Consider the following 13858-nt stretch of genomic DNA (forward strand, 5'->3'; position numbering starts at 1 on the left):
ACAAAACTCAGTTCATGTCTGGGAAGCACCCAGGAAAACACTACATTGTGCCTTTTCTGTTACTTACTTGCTGCTGCAGTCATGGAGTGTCTGCAGGGATTAATGTGCTCTGCTACCTGCATTATCAGGGGGAGAAGAACTGGAGCAGGAAGACATTTGTCAGACGCAATCATATGGGTTGTCACCATTCTGCACATCTCTTCTCTGTGTCAGCAACAGTGTAGGCTAGGGTCTAGTTTTAAGCCAATTGTTATATCAATAAATAATGAAGATACAGACAATAATCGTCGACTCCGAAAAAGCAAATATTTGAGAAGACTAAACCAATGTGTGCAGAGTTGTAGCATCTGAGAATTTGACAATAGTATTGTAGGGATGTGGCTTGCACTACGATTATTTGGCCATAAGATCCTGTTTGGAAGGATTTGTAACTCTGATCTGAAAATTCATTACAGAAATTAAGTGACAGCCTGGAAAAACCCAAAGAAATGTGCTGGTTGACGGTATGCAAATAATACCCCTTATAACATTGATTAGCTGAGGGATCTGTTTTCTTTTCTCCTACAATTTAAAAATATTTTGGGGGAGACAAGGGAAGCAAAGACTCAGAGGACTGATAAGAAGATGCAGATATTTTCACTTTGGACCCAAGCCCATTGAATTGCTGCTTCATGGCTTTATGTCAAATGAAATGGTTCTTTGTGGACATGTGGCCACATCACATAATGACTGCTACAATTGGCACTGATTGGCAGTCCACGTAGACAGACCAAAGACTAATCAAGCATGGACCATTGATTTGTCCCTCACCTCAGAGCAGTTGAATTTTGGTGGGCCAGGGATACATTTCTTACTTCCCTTGTACAAAGTTAGTTATCTTTACAATTATTTGTATTGCAGGAGAGCCTGAGGGTCAGAACCCCATTGTGCCAGATACTGTACAAACACAGACAAAAGACAGCTCCTGCCTACAAGAACTTACAGTCTAAGTCTTAGATAACAGGTGGACACAGATGGACAAATTAATAGATTCCAAGGCCAGCAGGGACAATTATGATCATCTAGTCAGTCCTCCAGTATAACACAGGCCATGGAACATCCCTAAAATAATTGGAAGTGTGTATCTTTTAGAAAAAAACATCCCATCTTGATTTTAAAATTGTCAGCGATGGAGAAGCCACTACAGTCCTTGGTAAGTTGTTCCAATGGTTAATTATTATTAAAATGTTATGCCTTACTGACACCTAACTTCCAGCCATTGCATCATGTTACACCTTTCACTGCTAAACTGAAGAGCCCATTATCAAAATTTGTTCCCTAGTGAGATACTTATAGACAGTAATCAAGTCACTCCTTAATCTTCTCTTTAAAATAGACTCAAGGCGCTCAGTCTGTTTATCACCATAAAGCATGTTTCCTAATCCTTTAATAAGTTTTGTGGCTCTTCTCTGAACCCTCTCTAATATATCGACATCCTTCTTGAATTGTGGACACCAGAAAAGGACACCGTATTCCAGGAGCGGTCACACCAGTGCCAAATACAGAGGTAAAATAACTTCTCTTCTCCTACTTGAGATTCCCCTGGTTATGTATCAAGGATGGCATTAGCCCTTTAAGCCACAGTGTCACACTGGAAGCTCATGATCAGCTGATTATCCCAGTCCCCTGTGAGTGGCTGTATAAACCCCTGCATCAGTGATGAAGAGATTAAAGAGTTGCTGTGGACAAGGCTGGCCCCACCCTTCTGATCCTGTCAGTCACATCAGGAGTGGAATAAGGGCTTAAAAGCCAGAAGTTCCCAGCAGCTGATGGGCAGCTCTGGGAAAGAGCAGATGGTGGCTCTGCAGCTCCCAAAGGAGACTCCTGGAAGTCTTCAGGGGTACTGTTCTCGGGAAAGCCATTTACCAGGCCCCCGCTACTTGCCTCCCTCGTGCCCACTATTTACATTTAGATATATTAAAACACATATTATTTGATTGCACCCAGCTTACCAAGTGATCCAGGTTGCTCTGGATCAGCAACCTGTCCTCTTTGTTATTTACTCTCCCCCTAATTTTGTGTCATTGGTAAACTTTATCAGTGATGACTTCATGTTTTCTTTCGGGTCATTGATAAAAAGTAAAATAGCATAGGGTTGCGGGACCCCTTTAGAAACATACCTCTTTGATGATGATTACAATTATATATTGAGACTGATCAATTAGCCAGTTTTAAATCAATTTAATGTGTGCCATGTTAATTTTAATCTCATTCTAGTTTTTTAATCAAAATGTCATGAGATACCAAGTCAGATGGGGATAGCCCAAAGTAACGAGGATATGACAATGGTCAGCATGACAGGTAGTGGTCACTGCATACCAGGTGCTTCTAGCCGGATTCAGAAGTATGAAAGAAAGGCTCAGTTCTGCAGTATTTAAGCAGGCTATTTGTTTACTGAGGCCCTAGGGCTAACGGTATATGAGTGGCAGTTCTGCTCATCTTAGACGTCTTTCTCCTAACTTACTATCTAATGAAAAATAAAATAGATTAGTTATACAAGCCAATTTCCTTCTCTTGCCAAGAAAAAGGGTGGAAAAATCATCCTGTTTTCAGAACCTATTGCAACAAGACTAGACAGTTTAGGCTGCCTTCCAGTTCCTAGGCACAAAAGAGTAGTTCTTAATGTGCTTTCTTGTGCTGGGTGTTCCAGCAATATGAATTTTCCTGTTGTGCTGGTTTCCAGTGTGATCAGAGACATGCTCTGCTATGAATTCAAATCAAAGCTGGGATTTTTACTAGCATTTTGCATTTTGCTATGATTGGTATGCAAACAAGCAATCATGCATTTGGCATGTGACACAGCTGCCCTCTAGTGGCCATGTGCATGTGTATTGTACAGCTAAAACTACTAAATTGGACAGCTCACCAACAAGCCCATAACTGTGGCCAGTGATGTGGTTCCCAAGATAATAAGGTAGATGAGCTAAAATAGCTACAATTCAATTTAAAACTATCTTTCTCTCTCTTATCCTTTCACTTATGTGAAGAGTGGTGGAAACAGCGTAAAGGAGACAAGTGGAAATATGACGGTGAAGGAAGCCAGAAGAAGAGAAAGACTGGCAGGAACAGGGAAAGGATAAGGCAGAGAGAGGAAATGAAACAACAGAACCGTAAATGAAAGCAGCATAATTAAAATAGCAATACGGAAGATCAACTAAATAGGGATGGCAGTGCAGCCAGAACAATCAGCTGGCAATGGCAATAGTACCTGACTCTGTTGGCCACTGCTTCTCTTCTTCCAGGATTAGGTTTAGAGGAAAACATGTGGCTAGGGCTTCATCTGATGCAGTGCTTAATTTGGGCCAGAGCGTGCCAGGGCTGAGCCCCGGCACCTCTAGGCTTGGTAATTCATAGCCCTGACATCTCTGGGCTTGCTGCATCAATTCTGAATGTAAAAAAATTGCTTGAGCCCCAGCACCTCATTTATTACAAATTAAGCACTGATCTGGTGGGAGTGGACATGTCCCTGGGCAGAGTTTAGTCACAATCTTCTTGGGGAACAGGGGACGATACGTGGGGATTCTTCTCACCATTTTTCAGATGAGCATCTAGGAAACAAAGAAGTTGCCTTGGCCAGTATCCCAGGGTAAGTGTATAGCATAGCTGGAAAATGAACCCAGAACTCCTGGCTCCCAATCCTTAACTCTTCCTAGGTAACTACCTCAAATATCAGTGAGTGCCACAGTATCCACATATCATCTAAAATACTATACTGAACATGTGCCTGGTTTACAACTTTCCAGTACCTGCAGGTGATTGCCATGCCCCTCTCCAGCTGTTTCTCACTCAAGTTATACATATTTTGCTTTTATTCTCTCTTTATAAGTTAGTCTCTTCAGCTCCCTAATCCCATTTGCTGCTTTTCTCTGAAATTGCACCAGTTTGTCTATGTTTTTCTGGTACTGACGTGTGTTACCAGGTGAAAATTTATGGAATACAATTTGATATTACTGAGAGAACTTTAGAGTACAGAATTACCCCTAAAAAACTACTGGTACGGTAGTTCACTCTATTGGAATTTTCAGGGAAACAATCCTCCCTTGAAAGGCCATGGATACACCCCTCCGATCAAGATAGAACACATAAGCTGTGATACTTCAAAAACAGATACCAAGTTTATTTAAAAGTGAATGGTTACATTAAGTAGAAAAAGATAGAAATCAAGCTTGACATTGTAAGCTGATTTTTAGTTGCTTGACCACAGTTACTCCATTTTAGCTAGCCCCTTTGTTTTTAGAGACAGGCCAGGCCGTTCCACTCTGTACAAGGATCATGGAAAGTTTGCTGGAATACAGAAGGAGAGGAATGCAGAAGGAGATAAGCCTCGGCCAGATTAAGCAAGCTATGTAGCCTTGATAGATAAGATGTAGCTAATTGTGAAGTAGCAATAAGGTATAAAACTGTCTGTAATCCTTTGTTCGGGGTCTTTTTCCACTGTCCACTTGTGGGCTTGGGTATTGACCTTCTGCAGAATAAATGCTGTTGGAGACTGTCCTGACTGAAATCCTGTGTGGGTCTCTTATCGGTGCAGGGTAACGATCCTCACTTGGAATCTTTTTCCAACAGTTTGGCGACCGCGGCAGGACATGCTCTGCATGCCAACCACGAGTTCCTGCTCCGGACAACACCTCAGCCGGCACTGGGTGAGTTCACCCTGAAGGTTTTGAAAAGGGAGTGGAACTTGGTGGAAGGCTGTAAAGCGTCGAGACCCTTTGAGTCTCACAGTCTCCAGGGATTTCAGGTACCTCTATGTTTTGTGTTTGTTGTCTGTTTCTTTGTACTTGACAGGCTTTTCTCTTGGGAGATTCCAAAAAGGGCACCCTAGCATCGTCCTTGACGATGGCCATGGGTTGAGTTTGAGGGCTCATTAACGCAAAAGTCCAGGGTGGCACAAGTTTTTTTTTGTGCATGGAATCTCCCTATCCTTTCTTTGGTCTGTACCTTTAATTTTGCTTGTGGTAAAATTCCCCTGGAGGTAGGTTGAAGAGATATATGCATATCCTCAATTGTTCTGTGCACAGGGTGTCCACAGGGTGTGCTTGGGAGAAATACATGCTGGTTTAAGTACTAGGATTAGGGCTCAGATCAGATTGTCTGACCTGTTCTTTAAAGAACAAAACCAAGTGCTGTGTTAACACGGAACGCGTGCGAGTGTGTGTGGAGAGTGATAGTGCTGTGGACGGGAGATGGGGCTCGGTGGCACTAAAATCCCCGAGGGCAGCCCCTTAGGGGCGGTGTTAGCAGCATGGTCTGCGGGAAAGTTACCGGTACAAAAAGGAATGAAAAAAGCTCGAGCTAAAGAACTTAGCACAAAATGGTAGAAATATTATAGCAACGGTACCCAAATTTGGCCCTCACAGGATACTTGTATTTGAGGGTATTAGTAGTATTTTTGTATGTATACAAGTAGTTATAATGCTTTAAATGTAGTGCAGAAGAAATGCAAATAGGTATGCTGAACCCAGAACAAAAACAGCAGTATATAATATGTATGCTAAAATAAGAAAAATGGAACAAAGTTTAATGCAGTGTGGTGCTTTGCAGCACCAAAGCGGGGGGGGGGGGGGGGGGGAAGGGGAATTGTAGAAGTAAGGATTGGGCCCTTAAGAATCCTGGTTCGAACAACATGGCTTATGGGTAGAAGGAGAGGGAGGGCTGAAGATAAAATGCAGACAGGGTGAAAGCTCTAAAGAAAGACTGCATGGATCCCGGGTAAGGAGTCTAAAGGACTCCCCCCAAAAAAATTTGAAAATTCAGATAAAGGAGTATATAGAGAGGTTGAGGCCAGGGTCAGGGAGTGGGATGTGGTACCTTTTTGGCCCCAGGAGATTCCTCCTGCCACTATTGTGGACAGTTGGGACACTGGAAAGCAGAATGTCCAAAGCGATCTGGCCAGTCGAAGTGGACATTTGGGCCACCACCACCTCCTCCCCGAGACCAGACTCAACCTTTATATTAGGACAGCCTGGGGAATAACAACTTCATTAATGCACCCTTTTTGTTAATAGATTAATCAGGTCTTTATGTGTCTTGTCTTATTGATGGGAAACCAGTAAAATGTTTTATAGACACTGGAGCCAGCAGATCCACCTTAAAAGTTCAGGAGTTTTCTCTATTCCCTTATCAACGAAGAATGTAAATGCAGTAGAAATTTTAACCAATTAATGCCGCATCTAGTGTCTAAACCACTATCTGTTTCTTTGAGAACTATTTCTAATCAGCATGCTTTTCTTTTAAGTTCTTATTCTCCAGTTAACCTGGTAGGTAAAGATTCACTTTGTAAAATTTGATTGTACTATTTATTGTTTACCAGATGGGATTTATTTGTTATTTTCCTTGTGAAAATGAAAATTCTGTTTTGGCTGTATTTCTTGAACAAGGACAGGATCCTGAAATATCCAGCATACAAAAGGAATACGTCCTGTGATTATATCTCTCCTTAAACAAGGAATTATTGTGCCTACTCGAATCCCCTGTGACACCCCAATTTTCCCTGTTAGAAAACCTGGAAAAATGTTTATTGCTTTGTGTGGGATTTAAGAGCTGTTAATTCTGTTGTTTTACCTTCCTTTCCTGTTGTGAAAATTTAGATAATATGGTGTTTACAAAAAGTTTTGTTTTGATTCAAATGTGAATTATTTGCTCTTAGCCTTTCCTTCTTTAACAGCCTGTAAAAGGATTCTTTAACTCTGCTTTCTGCTCTGGCTAATAAGGGACACAAAGCCTCTAAAGGAAAATTGCAGCTTTGTCTGTCCCAAGTTCATTATTTAGGCCATGACATTTCCAACAACATGTAACCATATAACTATATATATATATTTATCAGAATACAACTATTAGAAAATATATTGTACAGAAAATAGTACTTAGATGACTATAACATATATGATATAAGAAAAACTACAACTTAACTCTATAACACTTAACACGATTAATCTGACAATAATATACTTAACATTTATCATTAAACATCTATACTTAAACAGCTATCATCCAGCAAGCGTGGATCAGGGGTTTGCTGGATGGGTGGAGAGGGAGGATTTCACTCAGACCACAAGCATCCAACTTTATTGACATGCAAACTCAGGTGCCCTATACTTACACAACCTTTGAAACATCCCTCTGTTCGTCAGGGAAGGTCCTTCTGCTCTGTGCATGAACTGGTAAGAGAGAGCTACCTCAGGCTCAGACACAGCACGGGGACTCAGTTAGCCCGGTTGTCCAAAGCCTAAGGTGCACCTTTGCTTTAGTGATGCTCACCGCTGCTTAGGTCTTGATACGAAGCTCCTTCCTTTCCCTGTTGGTTCTCTCGATCAGCCCTCCTTCTTATCTCTTCCTCTTCTCCGGTGATCTCAGCTCTCTGCAAAGCTTAGCCTGCTGATGATTGGCATATATAGCTGTCAGAACTTCAAAATGGATAGGGGAGCAGTGATGTTGGGAGGGAGTTCATCCAAAAGCCACCCAAGCTCAGCCAATCAGCTTGAAGTCCATCTAATATGCTAATTTGGCCATACCTGCCAGGTTAATTAGATACTGATATAAAAATACTGTAAGCCAATCAATTACTTAATATGCTAATTAGCCCCGCCTTCTATGCTAATTAGAATGGCAGGGCAGGAGGTTACGTGCCAGGGACAAGAGGGTTACGTCTGGAGTGAGAATGCCAAAACGGATAGGAGAGGGGCTAGGAGTGAGGCGGGAGTTAGGAGCAAACAGAGAGGGGAGCTATTTTCTAATTGCCAACGCCAGATTCATTTGCTAGTTTTTATCCTAAAGATCCTTTTCCTAAAACTTATCAATATTTTATGTAGCACAGAATGTCCAGATACTGATAGCACCCTTTCTCTATCCAACTGATGATTCTTATTTTTATTGAATTATAAACCCCTTCTGAGGGAGAGAGCCTGATCAGGGATAAAACTATAGCAACTGGGTCTGCAGTTGTACAGATCCAGTGGTTACAAAGCCTTGTTAATGGGGAGCACAGGGATTGCAGCCTCTTTTTCAGTGCAGGAACTAGAATAGGGGCTGTGGACCAGGTGTGGTAGAAAGAGAGAGTCCAGGCCCCTCCATATTTTCCTGCACAAAATCTATTTCCTCAAGCTTTCTGCAAGTTTAGGAGTGAATTTCACCCTAATGCATTTGGTCCTCTCCCTTCTGGGCCAAATGTGCCATACAGTCATTGAATTGTGATATACATTTAAAACTATACACTACCCTCAATCCACAACAGAACTCCCACTAGTGTCAATGCGAGGTTCATACAAAGATAAAGAGCAGAACCTGGCTTTCAGTAGTAATATAACTTTTAATTATTTATACATTACTTTATTGACACATTCACCACACTCAGTGAACAAATAGTCTACTCTTTAGACTCACCACTGCTTCTTCCCCTTTTTAATTCATCTTCCTTTTACTGTTATTATTTCTCTATCATTTCTTTCCCTGTAGTTATTCCTCGTTCCTCCCCAGTTTGTGGGCTTCACACTATCACCAGTGAAACAGTGCTTCCATTAGAAATGTTATCATTAGGAGTTAGAGATATCATCCCTTCAAACTGGACTAACAGAGATGGAGGAGCCCACACCTTTCAGAGATTGGTTCAGGATGGTATCAAGCACAAGGAAATCAACATTGTATAAGTCCCTGGTCTGTTCATATCTGGGAGGTTTTCTTCACAACGACAAGGTCTAGAAACTTACTTTTTATTATTAAATGAAAGCTGAGATTCTGTAGAATCTGACCATACCATGCAGTCCATGGAACTATAGCAAGTGGACCAGGTATTTGACACCACAGCACAAAAATGATAAGCATTATAGATGGCCACAATGTGATATAGCAAGTGTTTAAAAGAACAATGTGTGGCATCGTATTGACACACACAGAGGTCATCAGCAGTGCTGGATCATTTAGATCCATCACAGACATCTGCCACTGCAGGCGTGAGCTAATGCAGTAAAAGATAGCAATAGTAGGTTGTCATCTTTTATGTGCACCTGCACTGGATAGCAATGACACACTTTGCTAGAGCATAGTGGTGCTAACAGCTAGCCAGCTCAGGTCAAAACCTCAAAGAAGCATTAGGTGTACCAATTCACTCGTGCATGGGTATCAAAGAGATGTTAAGTGGGTTAGTGGACATAGGAAAATTTACTTGTGCTGGTAGCAATCAAGCCAATTCACTTTTCTGTTAGAATATTTCAAAGAAAAGTTAGTGCAATTGTCATGTATCTGTAACTTGTTAATTTGCATTATATATGTTTTCCCTGTGCTTAATTAACTCTAGATCAGAGGTTTGTTAGCATTAATATGAGAATTTGCTTGATGTGTAGACTTCCTGAAAACTAATGAATATTATATGTATTGTTTTCACTTATGTATTCCTATTAGAATGCAATGGCATGCAATTGCATATATGTATCACTGTAACTGGATTACTTGTGTATGCATAGATAATAGAAAGTTAATTTCAATGCAAGCAGTCCTTAATATGTTGACCCAAGGTCAAAGACTCAAAATGCATTATTCATCAAAAGGAGAGCCCATGCTGTGAAGGAAAGCATTTGTCTGTCTGGTTTTCAGGGAAGACAGCTAGAAAAGTGTGTCCTAGGAATTATCCTTCATCTCTGATCTACTTGGATGCTGTCCGGGGGAATTCCAGATACAAGACAGAGATCTCCAAAGCCATGCTGGGGAACCCTGAGAGACTTAGGGAAACTAGCAGACATTACATCACTGCTATTATTTTGGAGTTACAAACTTTGACTCACCTGTTACATACATTACCTGCTTTAACCTCTCAATAACTCTTATTTCTTTTTCTTTGCTAATAAATCTTTAGTTTACTAAAGAAACTGGCTTCAGTGTTGTCTTTGGTGAGATCTGAGCATACCTGGATCTGGGGTAAGTGACTGACCTTTTGGGGCTGGAAGTAACTAAATGTGTGATGAGCTTTGCTTTTAATAAGCTTTCATCATTATTGTTGTAGTTTCATATTTGCCTGCAGATTATTTAGCAGTTTCTCATATGCTGTACATTAATATGTATGTTGAGGGTTCTACTCTTCAGTGATTCTTTCTTATCCTTTGCTGCTTTAACAAACATGACTTCCTCAAGTTACTTCAGTACCTCCTGGATAATGATTTGCTAATCACAATGATCCTCATTACATCTGAGATATTTTGGGTCCAAGTCTGCAGCATCAAGGCCCTGCATGATGTCTCATGGACAAGAATTTTTTTCAAAGCTGTAAGACATGTCTGTACAGACGTCATAGGTGCTGAAATTAAGGGGGTGAGGGTGCTGCCACACTCCCTGGCTTGGAGTGGTTTCCATTATATAGGGTTTACCATTTGGTTCAATGGCTCTCAACCTCCCCCCTCCACTATAAAAATTGTTCCAGCACCCCAGACAGCAGTTATTTTTATTCCTCTGTTGCCTAAAATAATCTGTATTTCTGGTAATTCACATGACAGTCATATCACAAGCATGTCTGCTGGGTTTCCTGTTTTGGGCTGGCTCATCAAACCGAAGAAAAGGACTCAGAAAAAAAAAAGACTCAATTAGCAGCTTAACTGTATTTCCATTTTTTTTTTCAATTACATAGAAACAAAAGAAAACAGATCTAAGCATGATGTAAAAGTGAAAGAGCATCACAGGAGTCGAACTGCACCAAAAAAAGTGCCATCTCCATCCAATGATATTTTGGCCCTTCTCCGCGGTATTGTAAGTTGAAGTTCGTCCCCTTCTTCTAATTTTGCAATGCCTGGAAAAGAATTTGTAATATCTTTAAGTAAGTATTTTACAGCCAATAGTATTCTAATAGATCGTATTCAATAGTGTATTTTGTATGACCTAAATCTAAACACAGATTATTTGCAACCTTTTAAAAAAAAATATATATATATACATATATAATCATTGCGACCAATCCTGCAACCTTTACTCAGGCAAAACTCACATTTAAATTCACGTATGATTTTGACCTTACATTTGAATGTCATTCCCTAATGATTCCATTCTCTTCTTAAACAAATAGTGCTGCACTTTAGCAAAGTTACCATAACTATAATCAATTGCCTTGTATTGTTTGTCCTTTAATTGGTGATTACTAGAACATTTACATGGAAAGAACGTTTTCCTTTCTAATTAGCTTCCTGCTACATGATTCATTTAGCGATGGCACAATCCAGTGTCCATGTCCCAGCATTGCTTTTATTGTGGTGAACTGTGATGCCTGATACAACAAACTCTGGCATCAATGAATATATCAGGCACTTGGGCACAAGAAAAAGACACAGAAGAAAACAACAACGATGGAAAAAGAAGGGTAGAGAAGGACAATTAAAAAAGGTTTGATAAAATATAGTCTGACAGGCTGCAATAATGGTTCTTTAAATCCTGCACAGGAGTTAATATAGCACTCAAGTGTTTACAGCATACAACAGATTGCTGGAGTTCTGCTAATGTAAGAAGAATATAAGAACAATATAAGCTTATATTGGTGTGCATGTCTTGATTTACTTGCATGCAACATTTCTGGTGGGACTGTTAAACACAGTCAGCATTGGCCTAATTTTGTTTCCACCTACGTCAATGAAAAGTATGATCATGTGATCATAAGTCATCTTTATTAGGAGCACAGTCAGCCTGATACTGACTGCTTCATCCTAAAGATGCCTACATCCATATCTGATTGACTGAAGCAGCAGCCAGATGCCTAAAATGGCTATTGCAGTATCTAAATACAGATTTTTAGGCACAGAAGTATGAAAATTGAACTCTTTATGAAGTTTCAGTCATAAGAAAAACATATATGTAAACAGTCCATACACGAAGTATGCCATACTTTTACTGGCACGGTGATTTCTGAATGCATTACATTTTCTTTATAATGTAACAATAGGTAGTCATGTTTCCCCACAAATTATATTTGCTACAGCTTCACTATAAATAAAGAAGGGTTAAAAACTTAGATATTTACCAGCAGTATAGCAAGAATTGTTAGGATAAGAATGAGGCATGTTTTGGATACAACGAAATAATGTCACCAAACTGAGATCATCACCAAACACATGAGCCTTTTTCCTTTGTATTAGATGTCCCATAGCAAATGTTGTATCTGTATATAAAACCTGAAGAACAAAGAGAAACAAACTGTAGACATACAGTGTGACATATTAAGCATCCTAAATTGAAAGTCCAATATTAAAATGAAGTGACTATTTTTACCTGGCCATATATGAAAAAATAACCTGTTTCTTTGACCAATATTTTATTTCCTTGCTCTTCCAGAGCTGTTCCTCTTTTAAAGCTAAGAAGCCAGGGAACAATGCTTAAGTCATCTAGAAGAGAGAGAATAATTTCTGGTAAGAAAAAAACCCAAAATCAGTTAGTTACTTCCTTCTAGTTTCCATTTGCCAAAAATTGACAATGCTGACCTCTCAAAAAACAGTAGGGTTTAGAGAGCGGGATTTTCCCATTTAAATGAAGAGGAGATTTGCAAGAATTATCCAGCCCCAAAGTTTTTATTATTTTTTGTAACTGACAATATATTAATCGGAATAATTCTTGTTTGTTAGCCTGAAGCTTGTGTTAGAAAATCCGTGAATATGTGGAATGCACGGTTACCTTTCTGTTGGATGTTACTTTTGCTATCAGCAATCAGTTGCAGACAGGCCTGTATCACTGAAAAGCAAAAAGAAAAAAGAACACTCCTTTTGTAATCAAAGAAAACAAATGAGAGGAAGTAATTAAGAGAACGGTTTAAGATCTTGGGATGGTAAAAAATGTGATAAAGCACACTCATGAAGGAAATACTCATTCTCACTATCTGAAAGCAGGGTCTCCCATTTCTTCTTGTGGCAGATACTTGTCAGATGTGCAGAGCAGTCACCAGATTTTCACATTAAAAGGTACTGGAGAAATTCTGAGATCATGCAGCCAAGCTCAAAGCCTTGAACACTATGATAAAGCACTGTTTTTTCATCTAGATTCCTAATAATGTAGTATTAAGTCAAATGAGTTGGATGCTGTCAGTTCCATTAGTTTAGTTAAATTTCTAGCTAAAACTACAGCAGACACGATTCTCAGTTGCGATGGGTCAGGCTTTCAAAAGATATATTTTGTAGTATTTGCAAAAGATTTTTAGTTTCATATCTATTGAAAGAAAAGGTCTGGAGCAGTGATATTCAGACCTCATTGGCTCAGGAACCAAATTTGTGATCAGCATTACCCAGAAAAGCCACAATAGTGTGAATTTCTTGTTTCATTTACTAAAATACTATCAATTCATATTTAAACAGTATGACAGGGGAAATATTAAGTGTGTGTGGAAATATGTATTATTCTCACAGCTAAATGACTAACCAAGTATTATTATTTAATCAACTACAATTGATTAATAACATAGTAAAATCATCCTGATTGGTTAATAATTAAACAAAGAGTTTTTTAATATCGTGCTGCAAAGAGCCGCAGAAGACACATTAAAGAGTCTCTTGCGGCTCTCAAGCCTCAGTCTGAATATCACTGGCCTAGAGTGAATACTAATTCCTTTCCTATGATAGTCCTAAGAGTAAGACTTCCCATGTTCCAAAATGATGAGACTTTAGTAAGATTGCATAATCAAGAAAGTGCTGATACAATGTTTGTAAAAGAAATTGTTGAAATTACACCTACTAAAAAAATTTTTAGAACTTGTCAAAACTGATACATGGCTTTAAAGATTCGACACTGTGTGTACTGAATAGAAATGCATGATACAAATTTAGTCACAGAAATAGAAGAAATATTGTGATACTTTAAAGTGTTG

General features: G+C 39.5%; 1 protein-coding gene across 5 annotated transcripts in view; it reads right to left on the minus strand.

Annotated features, from left to right (window-relative positions):
* Nucleotides 1-10615: 10615 nt before the first annotated feature.
* ABHD13 (abhydrolase domain containing 13) overlaps nucleotides 10616-13858 on the minus strand; it is a 33072-nt gene continuing 29829 nt past the window's right edge. For all 5 annotated transcript variants that reach the window (XM_067536811.1, XM_067536809.1, XM_067536813.1 and 2 more), the window contains 4 exons: nucleotides 12676-12732; nucleotides 12277-12389; nucleotides 12029-12179; nucleotides 10616-10810 (listed from right to left, as the gene is read on the minus strand). In XM_067536811.1, coding sequence (XP_067392912.1) covers nucleotides 10698-10810; nucleotides 12029-12179; nucleotides 12277-12389; nucleotides 12676-12732 — 434 coding nt within the window. In that variant the 3' untranslated portion in view covers nucleotides 10616-10697. The remainder of the gene's footprint in view (nucleotides 10811-12028; nucleotides 12180-12276; nucleotides 12390-12675; nucleotides 12733-13858) is intronic.

This window comes from Emydura macquarii, unplaced genomic scaffold, assembly GCF_026122565.2.
Source record: "Emydura macquarii macquarii isolate MOO-44397 ecotype Brisbane River unplaced genomic scaffold, CSIRO-AGI_Emac_v2 contig_3671, whole genome shotgun sequence".
Taxonomy (NCBI): Eukaryota; Metazoa; Chordata; order Testudines; family Chelidae; genus Emydura; species Emydura macquarii.